This window comes from Leguminivora glycinivorella, chromosome Z (genome assembly GCF_023078275.1).
Source record: "Leguminivora glycinivorella isolate SPB_JAAS2020 chromosome Z, LegGlyc_1.1, whole genome shotgun sequence".
Lineage (NCBI taxonomy): Eukaryota > Metazoa > Arthropoda > Insecta > Lepidoptera > Tortricidae > Leguminivora > Leguminivora glycinivorella.
Genome location: NC_062998.1, coordinates 42411879 through 42439032, shown reverse-complemented (window position 1 = coordinate 42439032; position 27154 = coordinate 42411879). Strand labels below are relative to the sequence as shown.

The 27154-nt window shown below is 35.9% G+C and overlaps 2 protein-coding genes across 2 annotated transcripts; one reads left to right on the top strand and one right to left on the bottom strand.

Moving 5' to 3' along the window:
- Positions 1-7292: 7292 nt before the first annotated feature.
- On the bottom strand, positions 7293-15614 carry LOC125241086. The gene is made up of 3 exons (XM_048149399.1): positions 15422-15614; positions 9305-9443; positions 7293-8402 (listed from the first exon to the last, which is right to left on the bottom strand). Coding segments are annotated over exons 1-3 (231 nt in total). The 5' UTR covers positions 15513-15614; the 3' UTR covers positions 7293-8401.
- Positions 15615-15747: 133 nt separating this feature from the next.
- LOC125241085 lies at positions 15748-25174 on the top strand. Its single transcript, XM_048149398.1, has 2 exons — positions 15748-15902; positions 21486-25174. The coding sequence occupies exon 2, from the start codon at positions 21490-21492 to the stop codon at positions 24904-24906; it is 3417 nt and encodes a 1138-aa protein (XP_048005355.1). The 5' UTR covers positions 15748-15902; positions 21486-21489; the 3' UTR covers positions 24907-25174.
- Positions 25175-27154: the final 1980 nt, after the last annotated feature.

Below are 27154 nucleotides of genomic sequence, written 5' to 3'. Positions count from 1 at the left end.
TGCACTGTGACTATAAAATTTATTTAGACAATGATCCTGCTGTACCTATACATAGGTACACATTTTCTTTGATATATTAATTAGCTGCTTATGTGTGTCTCCTATGAGTTTTTTATGGTTGTCTATTGTTTGCCCGACAGTTATTTAACATAATATTCATATGCCCGAATCTAACTTGCCTGAATTTCATTTGCCCGAATGATTTGTTTACCATAAAAATTGTATGGCATACTGGTTGCAAACATTACCTTCCATAATCATACAGTGCCATACTATTTGTTAGCCATATTATTAAGTGCCATAATATTTTTTAATAGAATATTCAAACGCCATAAGAAATTATCAGTTGTTTTGGTTTCAGGGGGACACAGTTCTAACCTAACCTAACCTACTTTCCAAGCAGTTTCCTCTTGTGGGGGGTCACAGTTCTAACCTAACCTAACCTACTTTCCAATAGCAGTTTCATTTTGTGGGGGTCACAGTTTTAACTTTACCTAACCTACTTTCTGATAACAGTTTCATTTTGTAGGGGGTCACAGTTCTAACCTAACCTAACCTACTTTCCAAGGAGTTTCATATTGCGAGGGTCACAGTTCTAACCTAACCCACTTTCGAGTAGCAGTTTCATTTTGTGGGGGTCACAGTTCTAACCTAACTTACTTTCTGATAGCAGTTTCATTTTTTGGGGGGTCACAGTTCTAACCTAACCTAACCTACTTTCTGATAGCAATTTCATTTTCCAAGGGGTCACAGTTCTAACCTAACCTACTTTGCAAGCAGTTTCATTTTCCATGGGGTCACAGTTCTAACCTAACCTAACCTACTTTTTGATAGCAGTTTCCTTTTCCAGGGGGTCACAGTTCTAACATAACCGAACCTACTTTTCAAGCAGTTTCATTTTCAAGGGGGTCACAGTTCTAACCTAACCTAACCTACTTTTCAAGCAGTTTCATTTTCCAGGGGGTCACAGTTCTAACCTAACCTAATCTACTTTCTGATAGCAGTTTCATTTTTCAGGGGGTCACAGTTCTAACCTAACCTAACCTACTTTCTGATATCAGTTTCATTCTCCAGGCATTCTAACCTACTTTCCAAGCAGTTTCATTTTGTGGGGGGTCACAGTTCTAACCTAACCTAACCTACTTTCTGATAGTAGTTTCATTTTCTAGAGGGCACAGTTCTCATTTAACCTAGCCTAATGTATTTTTCTGTTAGCTAATTTGGATGAAAAATGATGTTATGGCATGTGATAATTACGTATTTCGATGATTCTGACAAATCACATTATGGAAATTGACTTTTCTGGTAGCTAATTTGGATGACAAATGATGTTATGGAATGTGGTAATTACGAATTTCGATGATTCTGACAAATGACATTATGGATACTGACTTTATGGGAAACAAAGTTTCTGGCATATGATTGTAAACAATGAGTATGGCATAAGATGTTATGAGAAACAATATTATGATTGTTGAATAGGGTGGCAAATATAATTATGGCAAATGAAATTCTGGCAAATGGGGGTATCCCGTTTTTTATTAGTTACTTGATATCGAAAAAAAGAAGCAAGGAACTTACAATCATTGTGTGGGTGAACAGCGCCCCCAGACAGTAGGACTCAAACAAAACATACAGGGTTAATAGCTGTGCTATACTGAACTGTACCAACTTATGTACCTATGATAGCAATAAATGATTACTGATTACTGATTACATATATTTTCCGTAACATTCTCGCTATATATGTATACATAGTAGGTATCGTATTAAAATCTCATGTTAGCTACACTGTAAATAACTATAGGTACTACAAGAACAAGAACCACCTGACGATAAGCGATTACCGATCATGACTCTGCCGAATTTCACCAATTTTCAACAAGATTTTGTTGGATTGGTGATAAAAACTGGACAATAATTTTAAAGAAAAAAAAAACACTTCTATTGGGGATGTTGGTCATAGATGCTTGAGAATGTTTTGGATTGTGTGGAAATCAATTTTAAATCTCTTGAAAAGGAAGAAAATGTTTAGTTCTACTTTTTCTAGTTTCCAAAGTTGCAGAACTTTCCTCATGAGAATTTTCGGTAACTTCTGAGAATGTACTCGAGAACGAGAATTTATCAGAATACTTAGTAACTTCGTAGTTTATACCATGATTTCGTCGGACTCAGCAAGTCAAGACGTAATCCCGTGGTAGTGCGCTGGCTTCGTATGCCGATGTTCTCAGGTTCGATCCTGACAGCGATCTTTTTTTTTATATATATATTTTGACATGACCAAAGACAGGCATCAAGAAATAATCGTTCGGTACCTAATTTAAAAACCGGCCAAGAGCGTGTCGGGCCACGCTCAGTGTAGGGTTCCGTAGTTTTCCGTATTTTTCTCAAAAACTACTGAACCTATCAAGTTCAAAACAATTTTCCTAGAAAGTCCTTATAAAGTTCTACTTTTGTGATTTTTTTCATATTTTTTAAACATATGGTTCAAAAGTTAGAGGCCGGACGCACTTTTTTTTCCTTTAGGAGCGATTATTTCCGAAAATATTAATATTATCAAAAAACGATCTTAGTAAACCCTTATTCATTTTTAAATACCTATCCAACAATATATCACACGTTGGGGTTGAAATAAAAAAAATATCAGCCCCCACTTTACATGTAGGGGGGGTACCCTAATAAAACGTTTTTTTCCATTTTTTGTTTTTGCACTTTTCTGGCGTGATTGATATACATATTGGTACCAAATTTCAGCTTTCTAGTGCTAACGGTTACTGAGATTATCCGCGGACGAACGGACGGACGGACGGACGGACGGACAGACAGACATGGCGAAACTATAAGTTGACTACGGAACCCTAAAAAGTCAGGACAAAACTGTGAAGTATGAAAGTCGAAATGTTCCCTGAAGTATAGTGAGAATTTAAGCAACTTATTGGTAACTTATCACTTATCAACTAAATAGATAACTGTAATAGACAATATTATATGTATAATAACATATAGTTTTATACTATACCCATTTAAACTTTATTTCAAGTATATTCTCTCGTTTAAACAATAAATTTCATGTTGCAGGAATGTTCTGCGAACATTCTCAAGAATGTTTCCGCTTTTTGGGAATGTTCTGCAATTTCTACATTACTATGCACCACCCAACTACTTCTAGACTCATTTCAGATTTTCCCAATACTTGACTGATTAAAATGTGTTAGATTTTATATAGAGATTTTACTGCAGTACAATTTAGCCAATGCACTGTAATAGTTCATTACGATACAAGTGCGGAAAAGCGGAACCTCCTCTTTTAGAGTTTTGGAAGACGGTTAAATAATGACATGTTGGAGTACAGTCAACTAATTTGAATCCTAGGCCACTGTAGAATCTTTTCACAGTCAACGTAAGTGCGTTTTCACATTATCCGATCCGATATCGGATATCAGACCGATATCCCATACATTACCGGCGCCATCTTGGATTTTTTCTATTGAAATCCTTCCGACATCCGGTATCGGATCGGATAATGTGAAAATGGCCTAACGTCAAATTAAAGTGACTTCTATGGCATTGCCAATGTACGTGTCAATAAGACAGGGTTCTATGATTCAAATTGGTTTACCTACATTGAAATACGACAGAAATAAACACAGTCGCAGATGCAAATTGAAATAATATTCATCATAAATAATAAAAATTATAAATAATGAATATTTTGTGTAAATATTAGGTATTACCTACTTATAGTCTGAAGTTTCATGAACTGCGAAGAAGTTTCATTCACAAGTATAAGCGTCGCCAATATAGTACATTACGATACAAGTGCGTAAAAAAGGAAGTTCGAAACGAGTGGCGATAAATTAAAACACGACCGAAGGGAGTGTTTTAAATCGACACGAGTTACGAATTTCCTTTTCGCACGTGTATCGTACGACGTTTTTCAGTACAGATGAGCCTCCGAAGTTTCGACCTGGCATATAATGAACCACTTCTCGAACTAGTGCGTAAAAAAACGACCATCTGTACTGAAAAATATTTTTTTTAATTTTACAAACTTTATATAATAATCACTACAGTCCTATAAGATTTTTGCAATAACATAAGTATTTGTGATAATGATAAGATAGAAATGTTGATATGATGTTTCCAGAATGTATGTATTTAAATCCTAGTATGTACTATCCTAACTGTCAATTGATTAAATAAAAACTATCTATTTAATACTTACTTAAAGTACAAATGAAAATATAGTAAGCTTACCTTGTTTATGAGGGTTGTTTCGTTCCGGTAAAAAGCACGACGTCAGAACGATCGGCGCGGCAATGGTACGAGCACACGGTGCGAGATCGGTGAATGTACTGAAGTGACTGTACGAGGGCCTTTGCGAGTCCACGTTCGCGCCAACCCCTTCGGAGCTTTTTTATGATGTTACCAATTATAACGCCAGTTTCCTCCATGATTATTGTTTTTTTTTTTCAGTTGCATACTTACACTTGAATTGGAATTTAAGTAAGTTAAAATATATACGTGTACGACTGTAACGAGCGTCACGCAACCTAACATCCAGAAATTGTTAATTCTCTACTCAAAAACTACTCTTAAGGAAGCTTTGGGTACATATGTAAATTATTAAAATTTTGTGTTAGGTTCATTAGTTCAAATGTAACAACATGTCGAAAAAGTCTTGAAATACGCTGCCTAAATATTTTTGAGCAATTTTATAATGGCACAATGGATGAAAGGGTATCTCTCTTTCATTGGTCTACAAAAAGTTCGATATAAGAACTAATACTGTCTGTTGCTTACGACTTTTTTGATGATTAATGAATTGTGAATAATTTATACCTACCCAACCTTTCATCCCCCTAAAATAAAACTTTCCCTCAAATTTAATAGGGTGCGTATCTATCGATATAACTTTTTTTTTAATATTTTTAGTCGTAATAACGATCATTTGATATAATTATTGAATCATATAATAACAAATAATATACTAACAAGTTGTATAATTCTTATTTAATATACTTAATGACCCTTTTTTCGAATAACATTTGTTATTATAACATACTTTGAGTAAAATGCTTATATCCGATAATAAATAAATTGTATAACACAAATTCCTTCTAAGGCACAGAATAAAAGAAATGTACAGTAAATTAGATCCATTATTTAACAGAAAAGTAGATTAAGTTAGAACCGTGACCTCTATTACACACAACGCGCTGCTAACTACCAGAAAAATAGGTTAGGTTAGCCCTTAAACATATGTACTGCTATCAGAAAAGTAGGTTAGGTTAGGTTAGTATTAGTTGCCTGGGTGGTATGCGTAATGCATTTCCCCTCTTAAAAAAGGTTAGTATTAAATTAGTTAGTTCAGCAATTCTCGAAAAGTTTGTACAAAAATTAAGGAAAAAGTTAAATTTGTTTTTATTAATTCCTATTTTGTTACCAAGATTTTGTTGATGAATTGAGATTTTATTAAGTTTTATTTCGTCATTAAGGTTCTCTAGAATCTATATTTTCTTAATTATAACAATTAACCTGTATATATCTTACGAAAGTCGACTTATATTACTAAATGTTGGTAACAAAAAAGGATCAATTAAAATTTGCTGACGTGGCTATGTACAAAGTTGATGGGAACTGCTGAGTTATTGGTTAGTTCTAACCTAGAACTGTGATCCCTTCAAAAAAGTATTAAATTAATTCATTTATTATTACGATAGTAATCTGCCGGTGATGAGCAAGCACGCATTCTAAAAATGTAAAAATTACTTTTTCTAACCAAACAAAAGTCATAAGTCACAATAAATTAATGTATTATAATGTTTTAGTACCTAATAATGAGGTAGGTATTCATGAAATGTTTTATACTGTTTGCTAGTTATATTATAATAGTCGTATATCAATAGATAGTTATACCATATAACGGTTAAGTATTATAAATAAGTGTTATACGAAATAATGATTATACAAAATAAGAGTAAATATTTTGTGGTTATACCAAAGGTTGATTAGGTCTAATGAGTGATCCTTTATTTAAATATATACCAAATGTTGTTATATCAAAAGTTACTATACCATACCAAAAAAAGTTATACCAATCATTACACACCCTTTTTAATCTTCTTAGACTCTAAGTAAGTAAGACTTAGAGTATGAATTTTCACAAAGTTTAAGTTCTTGACTTAAAATTTAAAATATGACTTGTTCTTCACTGCATATAAACATTCATCCCCTTTTTACCCCCTTGGAGAACAAATATCCATAAACAGTGGCATTCCAGTTCTTCTTATTTATTACTTCTTAAGTATTTCTTATAAATTAGCTAAATTAAACTAAATCTAAATAACCTAAATTAATAATGGAGTGAATGTGCACATTACAATACATATAAGTCCTTTTCGCACGTGTATCGTACGACGTTTTTCAGTACAGATGGCATGGCCCTCCGAAGTTTCGACCTGACCAGAAGTAAAAAAGCACCATATGTACTAGTGCTCTCGTTCATTTCTTGTCAAGTCGAAACTTCGGGGGGCCATGTGTACTGAAAAACGTATTTCAGTACAGATGGTGCTTTTTGCCCGCACTAGTGCGCAAAGTGGTTCATTTTTTGTCAGGTCAAAACTTCAAAAGGCCGTCTGTACTGAAAAACGTCGTACGACACACGTGCGAAAAGGAAATTCATAACTCGTGTCGATTTAAAATACTGCCTTCAGTCATGTTTTAATTTATCGCCACTTTCAAACTTCCTTTTCCGCACTTGGTGCAGTAAATACTTACTTCCCGCTGCCTTCATCTTGGCTGATGTTTCGTATTCAGGCATATTCGTAAATACGATTAATGGACCACATGTGGGCCAATAGAATTTCAATTTTTATATTATGGAAACTGTGCAGTCAGTGTCCGGTTTCTACCTCTATATAGGTAAACATATACTAGTAAGTTGCAGTCGGGTTGTAGTTGGATTGTACCGTATTTGATGTATATATATAATATACGAACTATTTGGCGAACTTGGCTGCAACAATGTATACGTGTTGCTGACTGTACCAGTTTTCAGAATCAACTCCGTAAAACGTTGTTTTCAATTGTGAAGTTCAATTTTCATTTAAAAGTCAACTCTATCAGTCAGCTTTAGACATCAAGTTAAAATTTGTATGAAATTACTTTGCAATCTTGTGGTACTTACTTTCTCGTCCGTTTTCGACAAATCAAGAGAGCCTTTCTTTACCAGTTGGTGTGGTGTAAAATTATGGCTTCGTCGCAAGGACATAATAAATAAAATTCTCAAATTTTTACTGTATTAACAATATGTATTTTCACAATATATAAATAAAGTATTTACTTTTTATTATGATAATTACTTTATTCACAGTACTTTCACATTACATAATGCCTCTCTAATAACAGCAATATTATAGGCGGCCGGTAACTCGCTCTTGGTTTTACTTAAAAAAAGGACAATTAATAATCTAGAAAAAGTAAGTAGGTAACTTGAGCCATATAAGTATTAACTGTCATAGTTCATTTTGAAATCAACATAATTATATTATTAAAAAATATATTCAATATTGTTTTTATTAACTATTATTTACTAATACGATTTTGATCAATTGGGTTTATTTGCACCAACCGCTTAACTCAAGGTTAGTGGGCTGTCAACTGTCAAATTCCATATAAAATGGTGGGTTTAACCTCGGGTTAAAACCTATAATAGTCCGGACTATTTAGCATTCAACTATTGATATTTCTTTATTTGATATTTTAATACATAATATTTCGTTTCAATTTAATTGATATAGAATAGGTACTGTACTATATAGGCCTTTGCCCAGCAGTGGGAGTCCATTGAGCATTGTGCTCTTAACGCTTTTAAAAATAATATTGGCCTTGGCTCGTGATACTCGTATTAATTACTGGCTGAGAAAGAGAAATCTTGAAAAATAAATAATTGTAAATTATATTTTCCTCTGAGAAATTATGAGTCAACATAGTTTTGGCGCTTTGTTCGCATCTATTAATACCTTAACTAATATATGGCAATGTTATAATTATCGTAAATATGATTATTTAATTTTGAAACCACCAACGCATTTATATTTTTTTGCTTTACACGAGGTAAGGCAAACACGGGGATAATAGTGTCTGGTCATTTTTACTCATTGTCACAGATACTATTGCGAGTTCACGATTTTTAAGTTCAAACCTTTTCGAACGGTTAGTTTGTAAAAGATGCATTCAGAAATTTCAGAATGGGTTAAATACTTGTATATTCTATTGAATCTCCTTATTATTCGTAACCAATGGAGTTATGTAGGTACAATATGTACATACTAATTTGTCTTAACTAACTTATAAATTAGAAATAACTTAATTAACTCTCCGCCGCTGCTTAGTAGAATCTGAAAAACAAAAATAAAACATTAGATATTTCACTACTATGTATTATATGTATTACAACATAGGCGTCATTTATTGATTGCAGTGACACACAAGAAATTTCGGAAAATAATATCACTTTTATGTAATAATGTAGTTAGATATATTGTTTAGACAATAAGGATTGCAACAAGTGCGGCAAAGAAGGTTTAACATTCAAGATTCGTCGAATGAACCCTACACAGTAACCCCCCGCTGCAGCACAGTAACCCTACACGAAACCAACTATGTTGATTAATGTTGGATTTGTAGTTGAAGGTACAAAAAGCTTGGCTTTACAAGAGAGTATTTACTTATTTATTTGTTTACTCTTTAGTAGTTAACATAGTACGCTCTAACATAAATTAATAACATTACAGCGATCTGATAACTTTTTCTGAGAGTCTGGTGCCGTAGCCGAATGGAATTTCTGCGACGCGAAACGAAAACGAAACGCCGCGAAAGGTAGTCTGGCTCTGTCGCGCCAATACGCAAGAGCGATAGAGATAGATATCTACTAGCGTTTCGTTTCGTGAGCGTTTGTGCCATTCGGCTACGTAACCTGTAGAAGTAAGTCGGATCCTGTAAGTCGTGGAATGTATGGGGTCCAATACATTCCAATAGTCTTGACTTTCCGAACAGACTCTACTTTTGTGTAAAGTGTAAAAATGTCGTTCAAGTACATTACATAGTACCTTGGTCAGATTTTCGTATATAAATAGGTATACAGTAGTGTCACTACAAAAAATCTAATAAAAAAAATGTTTCATAAAATAATTTGTTTTGATCCGGTTGGCACTTGGTACCTCAGTGACGTTGTGTTTAGTAGTAGGTCCTACGATTTGAAAAAAAAAAAAAAAAAGCCGTGTCAGCCATAGGTACTTACCATATTAAATAACAGCATTTGTAGCCCAGGTGTTCCCCGTGTGGACACAGATTCGGCAGCTGTGACAGGTTCTCAGGTTCACATTCGCTGGTGGGGCGACATAGACCTCCTTGCCTGGCGCACGGCTCTTCAAGAGATTCTGTCGATAAACAATTTAACAGTTGGTTAATCTTATACTTTTAAACGAGCAATTCTTGTATATTTATTTATTTATTTATATATACCGACGATCTCGGAAACCGCTCTAACGATTTCGCCGAAATTTGTTATGTGGGGGTTTTCGGGGGTGAAAAATCGATCTAGCGTAGCCTTAGATCCCGGAAAACGCGAATTTTCGAGTTTTCATGAGTTTTTCTTTCGCGGTAGTCAACGTAAAATATGGTCGTTAATTTCGCCGCGCGCGAATCGATTCCGCTTAGCTCCGGGTTTCGAATCCCGGCCAGAAATTATTTTTTTTTTGTTTTTTGTCTTTTTTTTTTGTTTTTGTATTTATAAGAGTTTTTTTTTATCTAAACACGTGATATATTAAAATAGAACCGAGCGAAGCTCGGTCGCTCAGATATTATTATTTATGTAGCTTGCTGCAGCGGCTGGTCCATACAAGCCGATTCCCACCGGCTTGCCTAAAATTGATTACTAGTAAAGTAGATACCTAATGTTAAGGGAAGTTTCTTTTTGCTCAGAGTTGCCTAGCCTAGCAGAAATGTTCACCAGCCGCCACTGGTAGCTTGGGACCATAAAATATCGATTGAACTTATGAAAAACGTACGCGGGGCCAAATCTAACATCGTGGGGGCCTTTGAAATTAAGTTTGATGTCTTCTATAAAAAGGGAAAGTTTAAAAAAAGAGTGAGAGAAGAGGGCTTGTTAGAATTTGGCTGGAGCTGAAGCTTGGGCTGTTGTAGACTTAATATAATTATAAACTACTAGCTTTTGCCCGCGGCTTCGCTCGAATTAGAAAGAGACAAAAAGTAGCCTATGTCACTCTCCATCCCTTCAAATATCTCCACTTAAAAAATCACGTCAATTCGTCCCTCCGTTTTACCGTGAAAGACGGACAAACAAACAGACACACACACTTTCCCATTTATAATATTAGTATAGATACCGGATCCCCGCAATCAGGTGCAATACCAATCATGTACCTTAAGTAACCGAGCTATATTTAAACTAAAAGATATCCTACACCAAAAGTAACTGAAAATCGTAAATAAATAGTATCTGAAAATCGAGACTTACGCGGTTATCGTCCATATCACTAGACTCTGACTTAGTAGGCAATTCTGTCTGAAGCATCTATTTATTTTTACAATTTTTAACCCCCGACGCAAAAACGAAGGGGTGTTATAAGTTTGACGTGTTTGTCTGTCTGTCTGTCTGTCTGTCTGTCTGTCTGTCTGTCTGTGTCCGTCTGTCTGTCTGTCTGTCTGTCTGTCTGTCTGTCTGTCTGTCTGTCTGTCTGTCTGTCTGTCTGCGGCATCGTAGCTCCCGAACGGATGAACCGATTTAGATTTAGTTTTTTTTGTCTGAAAGCTGAGTTAGTCGGGAGTGTTCTTAGCCATGTTTCATGAAAATCGGTGTACTATGTCGCGGTCGGGGGTTTTTTCAAAATTTTAATTTTGTGGTTAGGTTATTATACATATATTAGTGTACCAAATTGTAAACACATCCAAATTGTTTAACCTTCATTTATTTCAATTTTCTGTATTTGTTTCTAGTCAAGGTATATAACAAAATGTACAGCGGGGCAAATCCCGACTGGGAGGCAATTGTAGCTGATACATTTTTTCCATTATACTATTAAGTTGAGTAGTAGACACTCTAATTAATAATGCAAACATTGTAAAAACATGGAAAAAAATTGATTAGTGTCATCTGCCCCCCATTTGTACCTTAAACGTAAATATTGTAGGCAAATGCTATTGTGTAGAGCTTGAATAATTAATAATTGATAACCCCTTTCACACTTTGGTACCTATCTTATTATAAATATTTCCGCATTATTTCTGGTTATTCGCATATGCTCATTCAATAACAGTGTATATAATGTAGTGTATTATTATAGGCACATAATAATACACTACATATATTATATGTTCATGTAAATAAAACAATTCTATTACAGTTTACATAGTTATGTACATACTAATATATAATAATTGCAAAATAACCTCTGTCTGTCTCGCTGTCTGCTCTTCGCCACTTAATCACCCATCCCTTCAGATACTGGGGACGCTATTGCACAACACCCTGCATTTTATGATTAAGCACTGAGACTTGGCACAGGTTGTTCCTTGGGTGGCCCTGAGTAGATAAAGATCGGGAGGCATTGAGAGCCCCCCTTAATTTAGGAGGGAGGAGGGGGGGAAGGCTGGCGCCTCCGCGCTTCCTTTGAAACCATATTTCTCTAAAACTATACAAAATAGGGCATGAGATATATCATTTTCGGATAAATGAAGGATGAGGAATTCATTTTTGGAACAAAAAAATGTATTTTAGAACAAAAATACAAAATAAAATGGGAAAATCTGAAAACGAGATTTTATTTTATACATATTATTGCACATTTTATGAAAACTGTAATGGATTTTTCTAAATAAAAAATATTATTTAATAGCTATATTTATCTAGTTTTAGAAAATGTATAATTTGTTATAGAAATATATTATAGGACGAGTGATAAAAAATAATTTACATCGCCCGATAGGGTGATTTGAATGCTCATTTCAATAAGTTTTGTCAATGATTTCAGGTATAATCACTATTTTTAACACACGAAAGCCGTAATCATTGTAGTTTATGGCTATTTTAGTGATTAATGTACTTACAATAAAAAAAAAATACAAAAATTTTAAAAAATATTAAAAATGTGATAATTTTTTAAACATTATCCTATTTTGTTCTTTCTACACAATATATATCTAAAAGCAATAAATATCAATAAAAAGCCACATTTATGCAGTTTATAAAAATATATATTTTGTTATATAAATATATTACGAAACGCGAGATAAAAAATAATGAAAATGAAAATTTTTATGTACGGGTCAGCTTGCATTATTCGATGAGGTGAGGTAAAGGTACTACCCGCTATGCAGTGGAGTTCGTCTAGTAATACAGAAATATACTTATTCTAATAACGTTTACACATGTAGGTATATCACGACCCAGTACAGAAAATTGTAAAAGTCCTATAATATAGATTATTTTGATTGTAAAATAAAATTGCATGTGACTTATATTGCAAAAAAAATGTCTTAATCACTTTCTCCACTCCTAAAGCAGTTCTGCATGTATAGGCTTGAAGATTTTTTAGTTTACTAGCAGAATTTAGTTACGTCCTTTGGGCCCCCTTAAATCGGTTTTACCCATCCATAAAAGATAAAATAAAAATCGTCATATTCTTCCTTTCAGTATCAATGATAGTTAGTTATTGCGCAATAGTGCCATAAAAAATAAACTAGATTCGTATTAGCATTAAACATTAATGATTTTTGAACTAAGACATTGCTTTTGTACAAAGGAGAACCTCAAAAAATGGTCTGACTAGACGAAAACATGTGTATCGGGACTAGTACTCAAGGCTCTCAAAAAGTGTAGCTATTTTGAGTTATTCAATAAAACAACATGAATAGTCTGAATTTAATTATGTATATATCACAAAATCCACTGCATAAGCACATCAGTTCCGCACATTTAATTTAAAAGTCGTTTTTTACGATTGCACCTTACGCGGCACTGTTTTTTACAGCTGCATCCGACAATTTCGAGGCATGTTTCTGCAGCAACAGGCAACGTTGCGGGCAAGTAGGCTCCCAAATCCCAATTGTTACAGACTTTCGTCCAGCCACAAGTAGCAAATAATGGCAAATTTTGAATTGGGTTTACTTAGTTGACCCCATAAATGGACACCTTGATAACCCTTACAAAAATGGTGCAAGGCAGCTTTTGTCGGTGAAATGCTGTTAATTTGGCGGTCTTTTTTGGTTAATAACTATTTTCGGCACTCGTTAACCAAAGTACAGGACGCAGATCTGGGGGGCCGATTTTTGAGTCTCACTGTCACTAAAATACCGGTTGAAAACGGTGAATTGTCTATTATTTTCAGTGACAATTTTCTGAATTCGAACGCCGTGAGACTCAAAAATCGGCCCCTGGAATAATAAATATGTCAAGTAAGAATTATCCATAAATTATGCAAATCATATAGATAACTACTATTTCACAAGATGTATTAGGATCAGATGTATATATCTGATCTATCATATCAATCGCTCATTTCATGTAATATAAATAGTTAAATTCAGACTATATAGGAGTATGTTGTTTAATTTGAAGTACTCTAAATAACTACACTTTTTGAGAGCTTTGAGTACCTTTACCTCACCTCATCGAATCATACAAGCTGACCCGTACCGTACATCAAGATCGCCGTGCCACGTCACTTTTATTATTTTTTATCTCGCGTTTCGTAATGTATTTATATAACAAACTATATATTTTTATAAACTACATAAATGTGGCTTTTCATTCATATTTATTGCTTTTAGGTATATATTGTATAGAAAGAACAAAATAGGATAATGTTATAAAAAGTTACCACATTTAATTTTTTTATTTTTTGTATTTTTTTTTATTTTAAGTACATTAATCACTAAAATAGCCATAAAATACAATGATTACGGCTTTCGTGTGTTAAAAATAGTGATTATACCCGAAATCATTGACAAAACTTATTGAAGTGAGCATTCGTATCACCCTATCGGGCGATGTAAATTATTTTTTATCACTCGTCGTATAATATATTTCTATAACAAATTATACATTTTCTAAAACTAGATAAATATAGCTATTAAATAATATTTTTTATTTAGAAAAAACCATTACAGTTTTCATAAAATGTGCAATAATATGTATAAAAAAAAATCTCATTTTCAGATTTTCCCATTTTATTTTGTATTTTTGTTCTAAAATACATTTTTTTTGTTCCAAAAATGAATTCCTCGTCCTTCATTTATCCGAAAATGATATGTCGCATGCCCTATTTTGTATAGTTTTTGAGAAATATGGTTTCAATGGAAGCGCGGAGGCGCCAGCCTTCCCCCCCTCCTCCCTCCTAAATTAAGGGGGGCTCTCGATGCCTCCCGATCTTTATCTACTCAGGGCCACCCAATGAACAACTGTGCCAAGTCTCAGCGCTTAATCATAAAATGCAGGGTTCCCATACAAGACATAGCAATAGCGTCCCCAGTAAGAGGAAAATGGAGGTGATTTTTTAAGTTATGTGGTACGGTATACACCGTGTATTTTTTTCCGGTAAGTTCTACACTTTGTTAGGCTTTTATTAATATCGAAACAAAAAATGTTTTCTATTTTCATACATATTATTAAATGAGTTATTAACGCCGAACGTCCACTATCATATGTTTATCATAGATTTGTGATCATATGTCTGTATGCCTCCCTTTTCCTCCAACGTGAAGAAAAAGGAAGGCATGTTGCCATATTTCTATGATAAACATATATGATAGTGGACTATCAGCCTAAGTGTGAGACAACCTTAAAAAAACTTAAACGTCAGCGTCAAGTACCGAAACGGCACATGTCAAAATAAATAATATTAGAAAATAATAAGTCCTAATCACTTACATGCACACATCTGTGTTTTTATATCTATGTAATACACTTGACATTGGAAAAGGCCCACGAGACTGTCATACTAACTAACTAAATAAATAAAATAATAAAGGTCTGGTACAAGATAAGACACTTGTTTATTAATGAAATCAAGTTTAATTAACCTGAGGAATCTCTCCTTAAAATTAACAGAAATCAAAAACAACACACCGTATTCTAATTTGTAGTCGCGAGCAAACGGAAGTATGCACTTAATGTAAACGGTATTACCGCGTAATTCATACATTTATACATTTTATACTAACATTGATGTATTACATACGTAAGTGAAAAGTGCAGCGCAGTAAATGTTTAATTAACCTCATACCTAATCATTGACGATCCTTCCTAATATACATTGCCAATACGAAATATGGCTCTTAAAAATAATGAAAAGACTCCTGGAGAACATTACTTTAATTACCTACTTACAGTACTTACCAATTATGACTATATTCGATGGTCTCGCCACAGGCGTTGCCGTCACAGAAACCAAAAGAAGAGCACAGAGCACTAAAGCTTTCAGGTACATGTTTGCTTCTTGTTCAAAATATATTATTGAAGTGTTTAGTATGAGTGAGGTCCGGGCGCGATGTGCCAGTCCGCGAGTTGTCGTAAGATTCGTCCGGAGCGGCGGGGATCGAAGCTTAAATACCAATTGATGAATATTGATAAACGTACGCGCCGGTCACGAGTACGCGTACCAAGTGCAAAACAAAAACACTATTACATAAAGTGGGGATTCCTGCACGCCCTAAGAAGTTCGGGGAATTTCAGCCCTTAGGATCTAAAGTGTTACCTACTTTTAGTAGTTTCAATGATAGGCAATATCTATATCTACTTAAGACCATTCCTGGGCATTCGTAAGTGAAAGGGAGTTCTATCAATTATTTTAGGAGCACTGCCTGAAAACAGCTATTGGGTAAATATTGAATACTTGGGAACTATCAGATGTAGTTGTTTAATAGTATCTAGAAAATCTACTACTTATATAGATATTTTGTATCGCATAATTATAAACAAGCATATGGTCAACTTGGGAACAAATCAAATTATTTTATTGAATATTTTTGATTTGTTATTTTTTTCAAGTAGTCACACTGCTATATATAAATTATAAATTGAAATAGATATCATACACGAAAGAAAAAACGGCAAGGCCCTCTGGTGGCCGAGCCGGGAATCGAACCCGGGTCTTCAACTTACGCGGATAACGTCTTTACCACTAGACCACACGCCCGCGTGGCTGAAGACCCGGGTTCGATTGCCGGCTCGGCCACCAGTGGGCCTTGCCGTTTTTTCTTTCGTGTATGATATCTATTTCAATTTAAGCATATGGTCAGCCAGTTTTCCTTTAATGTTAGTAGGTACTATTAATTTATTTAAAAATACCGTAGAATTACATCTAATTTTTAGTGGCCATGTACTTAATATATTCGAGATTTTCTCTATTACCTACTTAGATAACGAAAATAAAAGAGGATTAAACGAACTAGAAATGTAATGTATGGCGTTGTACGACTACGACCCTGTAAACTCTCTATACCTTCTGTTGAACGTCCCGTAATAGGTAATTTTAATATTACCTGTTTTTTTATAAAAGCCAACAAACTAGACCTACTCATGTTTAAAATCTTTCCGTTACAAAAACCAAGTCTATTATTGCGAAATAGCTCGGTTATCTCATTAATTAGTTTTCACAAAGAATCGTATCTAACAAAACAATAACTCTAAATACCCTTGCCCTCATGACCTCCGAAGGACAGTCGACGTACCGCTAGCAAATCTTAAAACATGCTTCCGCGATAAAACAATCACAACAGCGTGTAAACAAATACATTTATGCTCGTGATATACAATCGGAGACACTATTCTATGTCGCTTTTAAACCGTATTGCAAACGTTTAAGGTCAACTATAGATTTTTGCTGTAAGTACACGCAATGCAGAGTTTTATGAAGGTCGTTACTAAGGTATAAACATAAACAAACAAATAAACATTATAGGACATTCTTACACAGATTGACTGAGCCCTACGGTAAGCTCAAGATGGCTTGTGTTACAGGTACAACGATATACATAATATACAAATACTTATATACATAGAAAACATCCATGACTCAGGAACTGTGCTCATCACACAAATAAATGCCCTTACCGGGATTCGAACCCGGGACCGCGGCGTAGCAGGCAGGGTCACTACGCGCTAGGTCAGACCGGCCGTCAAACATATGTATATAAAGATAAATGTGTGGCTGTGGTTGCACCTCTAGTTTTCGAATTATGGAGGAAAACTAGGGACCGTCCTAGTGCCGAGTACAGTCGACCAAAAATGTGGTTTACCACCCTACGGGTGAGGTTCGTTTAAACGTCATGAGACAACAAGGTCGATTTCCGCTTGCAATAATATTATGTCAGTGACAATCGCTCTGTCTATATATGATGTTTACGTCATGCCGTGTGTCAAGTCAACCTTAGCGATCGTTAGAGCTCACACAAACTTTTGTAAAAACTGGTAGACCACTTTCTTGGCCGACTGTACCTATCGTAGTGCAATTTTGTAGCATTTTGTATATTTTACAAAAAATGCGCTACTGTCATTTATTTAGGTATAACTTGGATTACCGTGTTAGACATACGGCAAGTTGGTAGAAAGGGAATATGTTGATGTCTCATAGGTACCTACTACCAAATACTTACTTGCTACAAAAAAGGTCTTAAACACGCAGCACTTGTCGTTAGCATCATCCTGACAGTCACAAGGCAGCTTCTGGGCCAGATCGCTCCATAGTAGCCCATGCCTTCTCCATGAGTAACCTCTTGATAATAATAATAAAAACCGGCCAAGAGCGTGTCGGGCCACGTTCAGTGTAGGGTTCCGTAGTTTTCCGTATTTTTCTCAAAAACTACTGAACCTATCAAGTACAAAACAATTTTCCTAGAAAGTCTTTATAAATTTCTACTTTTCTGATTTTTTTCATATTTTTTAAACTTATGGTTCAAAAGTTAGAGGGGGGGGACGCACTTTTTTTTCCTTTAGGAGCGATTATTTCCTAAAATATTAATATTATCAAAAAACGATCTTAGTAAACCCTTATTCATTTTTAAATACCTATCCAACAATATATCACACATTGGGGTTGGAATAAAAAAAATATCAGCCCCCACTTTACATGTAGGGGGGGGGTACCCTAATAAAACATTTTTTTCCATTTTTTATTTTTACACTTTATCTGGCGTGATTGATATACATATTGGTACCAAATTTCAGCTTTCTAATGCTAACGGTTACTGAGATTATCCGCGGACGGACGGACGGACGGACGACGGACGGACATGGACTGGCCTAAAATATTAATATTATCAAAAATTAATATTATCGATCTTAGTAAACCCTTATTCATTTTTAAATACCTATCCAACAATATATCACACATTGGGGTTGGAATAAAAAAACATATCAGCCCCCACTTTACATGTAGGGGGGGGTACCCTAATAAAACATTTTTTTCCATTTTTTATTTTTACACTTTATTGGCGTGATTGATATACATATTGGTACCAAATTTCAGCTTTCTAATGCTAACGGTTACTGAGATTATCCGCGGACGGACGGACGGACGGAATGACGGACGGACGGACGGACGGACGGACGGACGGACGGACGGACGGACGGACAGACGGACGGACGGACGAACGGACGGACGGACAGACTGACATGGCGAAACTATAAGGGTTCCTAGTTGACTACGGAACCCTAAAAAGTTCCTAGGCTCATCGTCTTCTTAGAATTAGATCGACGCAATTAATTCAACCGATGTGTGTTACGACAATACCCGTCAATTATTTCCATGTTTGATCATGACCTTGCCACAATTTGTTTATCGCCGCTGGCTGACCCGAAGCGACCCCATACTTGTGACGACTATTTTGTATGAGGTAAGCATGATCGAGCTGCCGTTCTAAGAATACGGACTATTTTTGTGGATCTAAACTACACTTTAACTTATTCGCAGAATTGTTTTCAATGAGTGTTCCAGACAACTTTTACTGATTATGCAATCTCTTACTGCGCAGTCGAGGTACTGTTGGAAAATATATAGGTACCAAACAGCTTGCGTTTCTCAGTTGTGCTCCTCTACCTTATGTTTTTGACGCTACTTAAGCGTAAACTTCGCGAACAATTTATGTAATTTTTGGTCTAATGGGCATTTTTAAAATTAGGGACCCAAAATTAGTGTAAGTCGTTAACTAAAATTAACTCATTGTCAGTTTTGTGAAGATAATTAAGCATGGAATTTCAATAAATGTTTTTGTGTTAATTACATAAACTTTAAGCTTTATTAATAATCATTCAGAACGTGAAAAAAAAATTTTTTTTGACAGATTTTATGCTTAATACTTAATTGTCGTCACAAAACTGACAGCGAGTTAATTTTTGTTAACGACTTTCGTTAATTTTGGGTCCCAAATTTTGAAAATGCCCTAATAAGTCCGTGTTTTGGTCAAATAATAAAATAGGGGAAGGTTGCGATCATTGGACCAGCGCCTTGATTGGACCAACTGGTCCAAAATAAAATTCAAATGTAAAATGGCTAAGTGGTGCCATGATGACATCACTGGAAGTCATAATTAAGGCGCCGACACACTATTAAAACTCGACGCGACCCGATAACACGCGAATTGAGGAGGCACACTGACATTTTATCCCGCCAGGAGGCGCCTGTGCAATGTCTAGACCATAGATTTAGAGATATTAAGCTAGATTGAGTAGTTAGGCCAAAAAGTGTGTCCACACTGGTCCACATGAGAGGGTAAAGTTGGGGCTGGTGTCCCTCTCGCACTTATTTCCACTGTCAAAATCATTTGAATGACGTCATCACTGTCATTATTTGGGGATACCAGTCAATATTCAAAGTTACTACCAAATCTACCAATAGGTACCCAATTAAAGGTATTTTTTAATGGCGCAAATCTTTGGTTTTATGGCTTCATAATAATGACTTACCAATTCGTTACAAGGTATTAATACCCTTGCCTCGATATAATACAAAAATAATTTAAGAAGTTTATAAACTTAGTTATCATGTTACAGGTAAAAATACTACTACTATAGTAAGCTCCTTAACACTGGTCACACGTGCGAGAGGGACACCAGCCCCAACTTTGACCCTCTCATGTGGACACACTTTTATTAGTCTGACACAAACGCCTTTCTGGACCGGTGATAAGGTTCAATTTAGTATGGCAAACAAAGTGTTGAGCTCAGTCCCTATTGAAGGTATGGTCTAGGCATGTCACTGTCCTTCATATGTGAGAGAGAGAAAACAAATATCATCTTCTCGCTCTCACGTATGAAATTATTTATCTGTGCAATGGACTAATAGGGTGGCGCCATCTGCCATAACCTTTGAGTGTGCCTCCTCATTGTAGTATTTTCTAGTAGTATTACAAGTGCGCGAACTGTCAAATCGTATGGGTTGTCATGGAAACACACTTGTAATAAAAGGCTTGTACCTTTCGAGAAACGGGCCCCATAATCACACTATAAAAATCCGACGCGACGCCATGCTCTAAACAAACTGCAACATGTTAAGACGATACAGGAGGGGTCAATTCCCCATACAAACGCTCTCGACTATTTCCTCCCTTTTGATTTTGAAGATAAAATAGAGCCAAAGAGCATTGAATCACTATGGTCATATTTAGCTGCTTTAGCTATGTGTATGCTATGTGCTTTAGCTGGCCGCTATGCTGTCAAATTGCTGACAGATGGCAGCCAAGTCAATCAAGCCAAAGTCAAGGAGTCAATTGACACTTGACATCAACCACAATCGATTACACTTAATATGGTTTGAAATTAAATTAATTATCAAAATTTCTAAAATATTATAAAAATATTAACATGTGGGAATACCCCACAGAACCATATTTTAATAAAGTCAGGGTCATGGCATTATTCAATAGTTAGGTTCCTTGACTTTGGATGTTCAGAAAAGGAAGTTCCCGGTGTCATTTGGTAATTCATATTATTATTTATTAGCATGGAGGATTAGGAAAATTTAATGTGCTGTTACATGGCTCTTGAAATTTTTTTGTGATGTTATGGTTGCAAAAAAAATCTTCTATATAAAAAACACAAAAGGTACTAAACTGAAAATTGGGTAAGACGGTAGTGGAATTAAATGATTCATTAAAAAATTAAAATTTTGAAAAAACTCCCGACCGCGACATAGTGGACCGATTTTCATGAAACATGGCTAAGAACACTCCCGACTAACTCAGCTTTCAATAAAAAAACTAAATCTAAATCGGTTCATCCGTTCGAGAGCTACGATGCCACAGACACACACACACACAGACAGACAGACAGACATACACACAGACAGACACGTCAAACTTATAACACCCCGTCGTTTTTGCGTCGGGGGTTATAAAACTAGAATAGGTAAGTAGGTAGCAGAATGTAATCGTAATAATTTATAAAATTTACTTTTTGTTTGCAGTATAATGCCAGATTTTTCCCAATTGCGAGATGTACATACTCGCCAAAAAGAGCTTTTTGAAGGATCACACTCCAGTAAACTATTTTTGAATAGAAATGAATTACCACCGGATGTTTACTATGCCAAAGAGATACATTTATATAAGAAATGGCAACAGCGTGAAACATGTAACTATACCGTCGGACGGGCAAGCGGCCACATCAACAATTTTAAATGTGGATCCATTCAATCGGTACCATTTACCTCGCTAAGGAAGAAACGCCAAACAAAAATAACACACCAAAAGAAAGGTAGGAAAAAAATAGTCACGACGGATTTAAGAAGATCAGCCAAGATGGAAATTATACAACAGTCATTCACATCTTCCGGCATAGTTACACCTAGGATCGATACAGCTAACTCATCTCAAATGTTTGCTTTTCCTACACAGGTTCGGATACGTTATAGAGACAACAAAAGACGCCACGCACATGAGCAACGAAGGCCACCAAAAATACAGATTCAAAGTCCTTATTATTATAAGGTTAGCCAAACTGATAATCACCGCCAGAAAGTTCCAGAAACCAATAGTACACCCTACGCGAAAACAGTGTTGGTATACTCCGTGTTTAACCAAAAGTCTACTAAAAGGGAGCCACGCAATACTGTAGGATCAAACGCGTCTTTTAACATAAAATTTTACCGAAGTATGGGTAACGGACGTCAAATGTACGGTAATAATGCTCCGTATGTCCCTATACCAAGAAATTACTCTCCTACAAATATGGCAAGAATGGGACGTGATGAAGATGGTTGTATTTGTATGCATATTCCGCAGCAACCTCGTTGTGGAGGTTTCAATATGGGCAATTATGAAGGCGGTAGTTGTTTGAAAAGATACTTTCGTGTATTGCTGAAAGAAAAGAAAAGATGTCTATGTGGTAAAATGCGTTCAAAACCCAAACCATGTTCTTACGACAGTTGTAGTGCTAACTATATCCCGCCACCACCCCAAATGGATTATCAGTGCAGGTATAATAACGCCAGTACCAATTTTCATGGCAATGATGTATCATGTCAATGCAGGTGTAAGGAAAGGCGAGAGCAAAGACCAGACAGAGACATTTTTTGTAAAGATATAGGAATCACTTGTTGTGTTCCCAAGTGTCCCGGAGTACAAAGTAATAACAGCAACCCTATCCCTATAAACACTGCAAACGTCCCAAATCACCAAACAACAGTAGGGCCTGACAAGGACGCTGTTAACATTGGATCAAACTTTAGTTTTCAAGTGGGTGTTTACAAAAGATGTCTCGATAACAGACCTGCGCCTTATGGTAACACAAATTATAATAATTACATGCCGGCCAGATATCTCGATATTAACCAACCTGCGCCCTTCAGTAACCCGTATTATCCTTTTAATAATAATATGCCAGGTTATGATCCAAATAGCCAATATATGCAAAACGTGCAACCGGGCACAGATTGTAGCTGTAGTTGTAGCGACGCTTCTGCGTGCCGTGAACCCAAGTCAGGGTCAGCCTTCAGTGTTCTGCTCAGGAGTCGTGAACCTTCACCATGTAATTCTAACGATAAAGCATCGAAGTCGTCATTGACATCATGGAGTCAGTTCATTAAATCGCAATTCGAAAGAAATGATTTATGTTGTAATAATCTCCCTAAAAAATATTGTAAGCCTAAAAAGACCAAAGCTGTACGCTGCCGCTGTGACAAAAAACCAAAATTAATAGGATGTACCGATCAAAACAGTGTAGGCATTCTTTGTTCTCAAAGCACGTCAAGCCAATCCGCATCTACTTGTACAGGTCAAAGATCCAATAAAATAAAAAACATTGGTTGTAATTGTCTTAATGTACCTGATGGTATTCTTGCTCCTTGCGTGAAGCAAAAGAAAATCTGTTGTCAATGTGATATACCTAATTCCTCAGGGAAAAAAGGTCTCAAATGTTTTGGAAAAAGAAATCGTAAATGTAAGCGTACTAAAAGTTGCGAATGTTGTCCTAAAGAAAAAAAGACAAAATGTTGTAATGAAGACGAGTGCGAAAGTAAAACTACTAAAAGAAAAAAATGTGGTTGTAAGAAAGACCCAACATTTTTTAAGATCCTGCGAGTGATTGGTAAATTATTGCAAAAAGAAAGTGAAGGTGGTTGCTGTCGCTGTAAATCCTCTAAAAAAAGTTGTTGTTGCGACAGAACTTCTGGAACTGCATTCAATTTGGATAAAGTTCCACGAATAAGTATGCTTTTACAAAAAATTGGTAATAAATGTATAAAAGAGAGCGATTGTAAATGTTCCAATAAGAGCGGAGAATTTGATTATCAAAAAGTGCTGGATAGTATAAAGTTGAGTGAGCAAGCCAAATCGCAACGATGTTTATGTGGCGATACTATGATAAAAAAGATTTTTAGCTCTCAATTGCTGCAGGTGACTAAAGCGCAACAGTGTGGTTGCAAGGACGGGTCCATGAAAAAAAAGTTTGGCAGATTGTTATTATATAATACCGTACAGCCAAAACCAATATGCTGTACAAGTGTGTCGTACGATCAAAATTCAAGAAGCATAGGAACCGGGGAAGACGATTACCGTAAAGTGCCGCCTTGTCGTCGCCCTCGAGTTCAGGACGGAAGCCAGGGAGATGGATTCGCTTTGAAAAAGCTTGTATCAAAATTAATAAAACCAGAAAAATGTTGTACTAGAATGCATTACAGTGCTTTTAATCCTCAGAATCAATGCGAAGCGGGTGTCCAGCACATCGGAAGGATCGGACCAGGTGAAAGAGCAGGAAAAGAAACAATCTGTAGAGAACAAGGTGTCGAGTGTCCCGGATCTAAACCAACTAGGAAAGACTGTGAAAATGCAGCAAATGCTTGCTCGCAGCAAGATAATGACCGAAGAGCGGTGCGTCTTGGATCGAGTTGTAGCTTTTGCCTTGAGTTTTACAAAGGTGCACCTCCGCCAAAGAATGCTCCACCATGTCAACTCACAGGGTCCACACAAGGGCCTCCTTGTGCCGCGACAACTACGAGCTGCGCCGGTCCAGAGGGAGATATCGTCTGCTGTCCAAAAAAGACACCGTGCCCATCGCGACAACCTATTATCAAAAAGGCATTATCACATTTAATATTGACTCAGAAAAAGCCCACGAGTAAATTTACTACAACCTGTCAAAAATGTAAGAAGTGCGTAAGGGTTCCTCTAATCAAAAAAGGTTTTGCCCAATTAATCTTAAGGGACAAAAAACCAGTTACAGCTCCTAAAACTTGCCAAAGAACGAACACCCTCCAGCCGACTCGTAGACTTGTAGTGCATAAACCTGGCGCCGGAGGCAAGGGGGGACGTCTTGGCAAAAGTCGTAATTGTGACCCTTATGTATGTTTAAAAAAAATTAATCAACGTAAATGTTGTAATGCAAGATGAACACAAAGTAGTCTTATGACTTGTACAAACTTGTATAACTTTTAGTATCACTTGCATATTCATATGTATGCTTAGGTGCTAATAGTGTGTCTGTCTGTACAGAGTCTAAAAATATTTGTTTATAATGAGTAAATGAAGATATGTGACAGATTAACCAATAAAATAGTGGCTCTTGGCAGTTACGGCTGCATAACTACTGATACAGGTGTCACTCACACAATAAAAACTTTCGTTCATTCCATTCGTGACAACTTTCATGAATCATGACAACCTGGCAGGCAAGTATGGTCGCGCGATAAATGATAAAACATCTGGCCGTCCCTATCGCACTTACTAATAGTGCGATAGGGACGGCCTGATATTTTATCGTCTATCGCGTGACCACGCTACCCGTGCAGAATTAGAGACTAGTTTGAATTTCTACGGTTGGCCATATATTCACAAGAGAGGAATTGAGCACACTCAGTTGGCATAAAGTGAACAGTTTTAAGAATAAAAGTAGAGAAAAACTTATATAAAATAGAAAGAAAATAAAATCATATAAATAAGTTTAAGGAAGGTTGTGGTGACGTCCCGTCGTGTTTTTGTGACTTGTTTTTTAATATATTTGTTTATTTTGTAATAAAGTTTATAAATTATAATAATAACTATGTTTTAAACAATGTTTATAAGTACTTAAGTACTCGGCTTTATTGCTTATTCGTTAAAGTTGTAGAAAATATACGTCATGCTCCCCGGCAGAACCACACTGTCTTTCGAAAACATAAACATATCAGAAAATATCTATAAGATATCTATAAAATTCTAGGACCATTTGGAAAAATTCTATATGCCTAGTTTTTGTGTAAATCTAATGTCAAAGTGGTTCTGCGACAGAGCTTCCTCCCAGCAGAACCACCAAGATATTCTTTTAACTACACATGCTATTTACACGTATACCACATCAAATTATTCTATATTAATGCTATATTTATCCAGATTACTATATCACTCTTTTTATTCTGAGTACACACCAAACATAGGTAACTTAATAGCTTAGAGTTTTGTGTTTCACTTAATGGCAAAATACCTGCCTTGGAACCCCCACAACGCTCAAGATTCCACTTTTTGATCTACTCGCTATGCTCACAGTTTAATATTGGAATCTTTCGCTTGCTCAGGTATCAATATTGGCTCGTGCGGTTAGGGCCACCGTAGGGTGGCATCTAGCGTCTCGCGAGCGTAGCGTCGAACCAACTGTATGCCAAAGCAAAGTCTTTTTCCATACAGTTGGCCCAACGCTACTACAACTTTGCTCCCTTGTAAAACAAATGACAATTGACAACATTTCATATTTTTGAGTACTACTTTTTATTGTTTGGTTTGAAAGAACTTAATACAAAAAGATACACGTATTTTTTTATTTTTCCAAAAACTGCTATTTTAATGAGAAATTCCCTTTTTATTACTGCTTCGAGCAGAAAGAGCGTAAGTTACAAACGTCAAGACACAGCTTCGTGACGTCACATGTGTTGTTTAATACACCTAAGAAAACGACAAAATCATTCCTAAAAAAAAAGTTTTATTGTCAGCTTAAACAGTCCGGTATGTCTGACTGTCAAGTGTCACTGTCAAGCAATAGTGAATGACTACGAATCATAGACTAAGCCATGAATTTTTTAATATCTTTGCTACGAACTGTGATAAGTTTCACTGTCAAACTCAAGTGACATCCCAACTGGAAGATATTTTTGATATAGTGGCAGCTCTAAATCAGCTATTTGACGTCACTTCCCCTTTAAACTATTTTTAAGATTTTTTTATACTAAATATGCGGAAAAAAAAATTAAGAAAATGATTTATGTGATCTACAAGCGTATATCTCGAAATGGTTTTCGATTTAGGCACATTGAAAATTTTGAAACGTTGTCAATTGTTATAATGAACTAACCAAGACGCTTTTCGCTATCTCAATACAAGAATGTCCTTTTAACCCCCGATGCAAAAATGACGGGGTGTTATGAGTTCGACAGTGGTTCGACGTGTCTGTCTGTCTGTCTGTCTGTCTGTCTGTCTGTGTCTGTGTCTGTCTGTGTCTGTCTGTGTCTGTCTGTGTCTGTCTGTGTCTGTCTGTGGCATCGTAGTTCCCCAACGGAACAACCGATTTAGATTTAGTTTCTTTTGTCTGAAAGCTGAGTTAGTCGGGAGTGTTCTTAGCCATGTTTCATGAAAATCGGTCTACTATGTCGCTGTCGGGGTTTTTTCAAAA

What these genes read in the sequence shown, in the direction of transcription:
- LOC125241085 (XM_048149398.1), top strand. Translation starts at nt 21,490, where the DNA reads ATGCCAGATTTTTCCCAATTGCGAGATGTACATACTCGCCAAAAAGAG.
- LOC125241086 (XM_048149399.1), bottom strand. Translation starts at nt 15,512, where the DNA reads ATGTACCTGAAAGCTTTAGTGCTCTGTGCTCTTCTTTTGGTTTCTGTG. An exon ending in ATCGAATATAGTCATAATTG is followed by an intron (nt 9,444 to 15,421) that starts GTAAGTACTGTA and finishes GTTTATCGACAG; the next exon opens with AATCTCTTGAAGAGCCGTGC.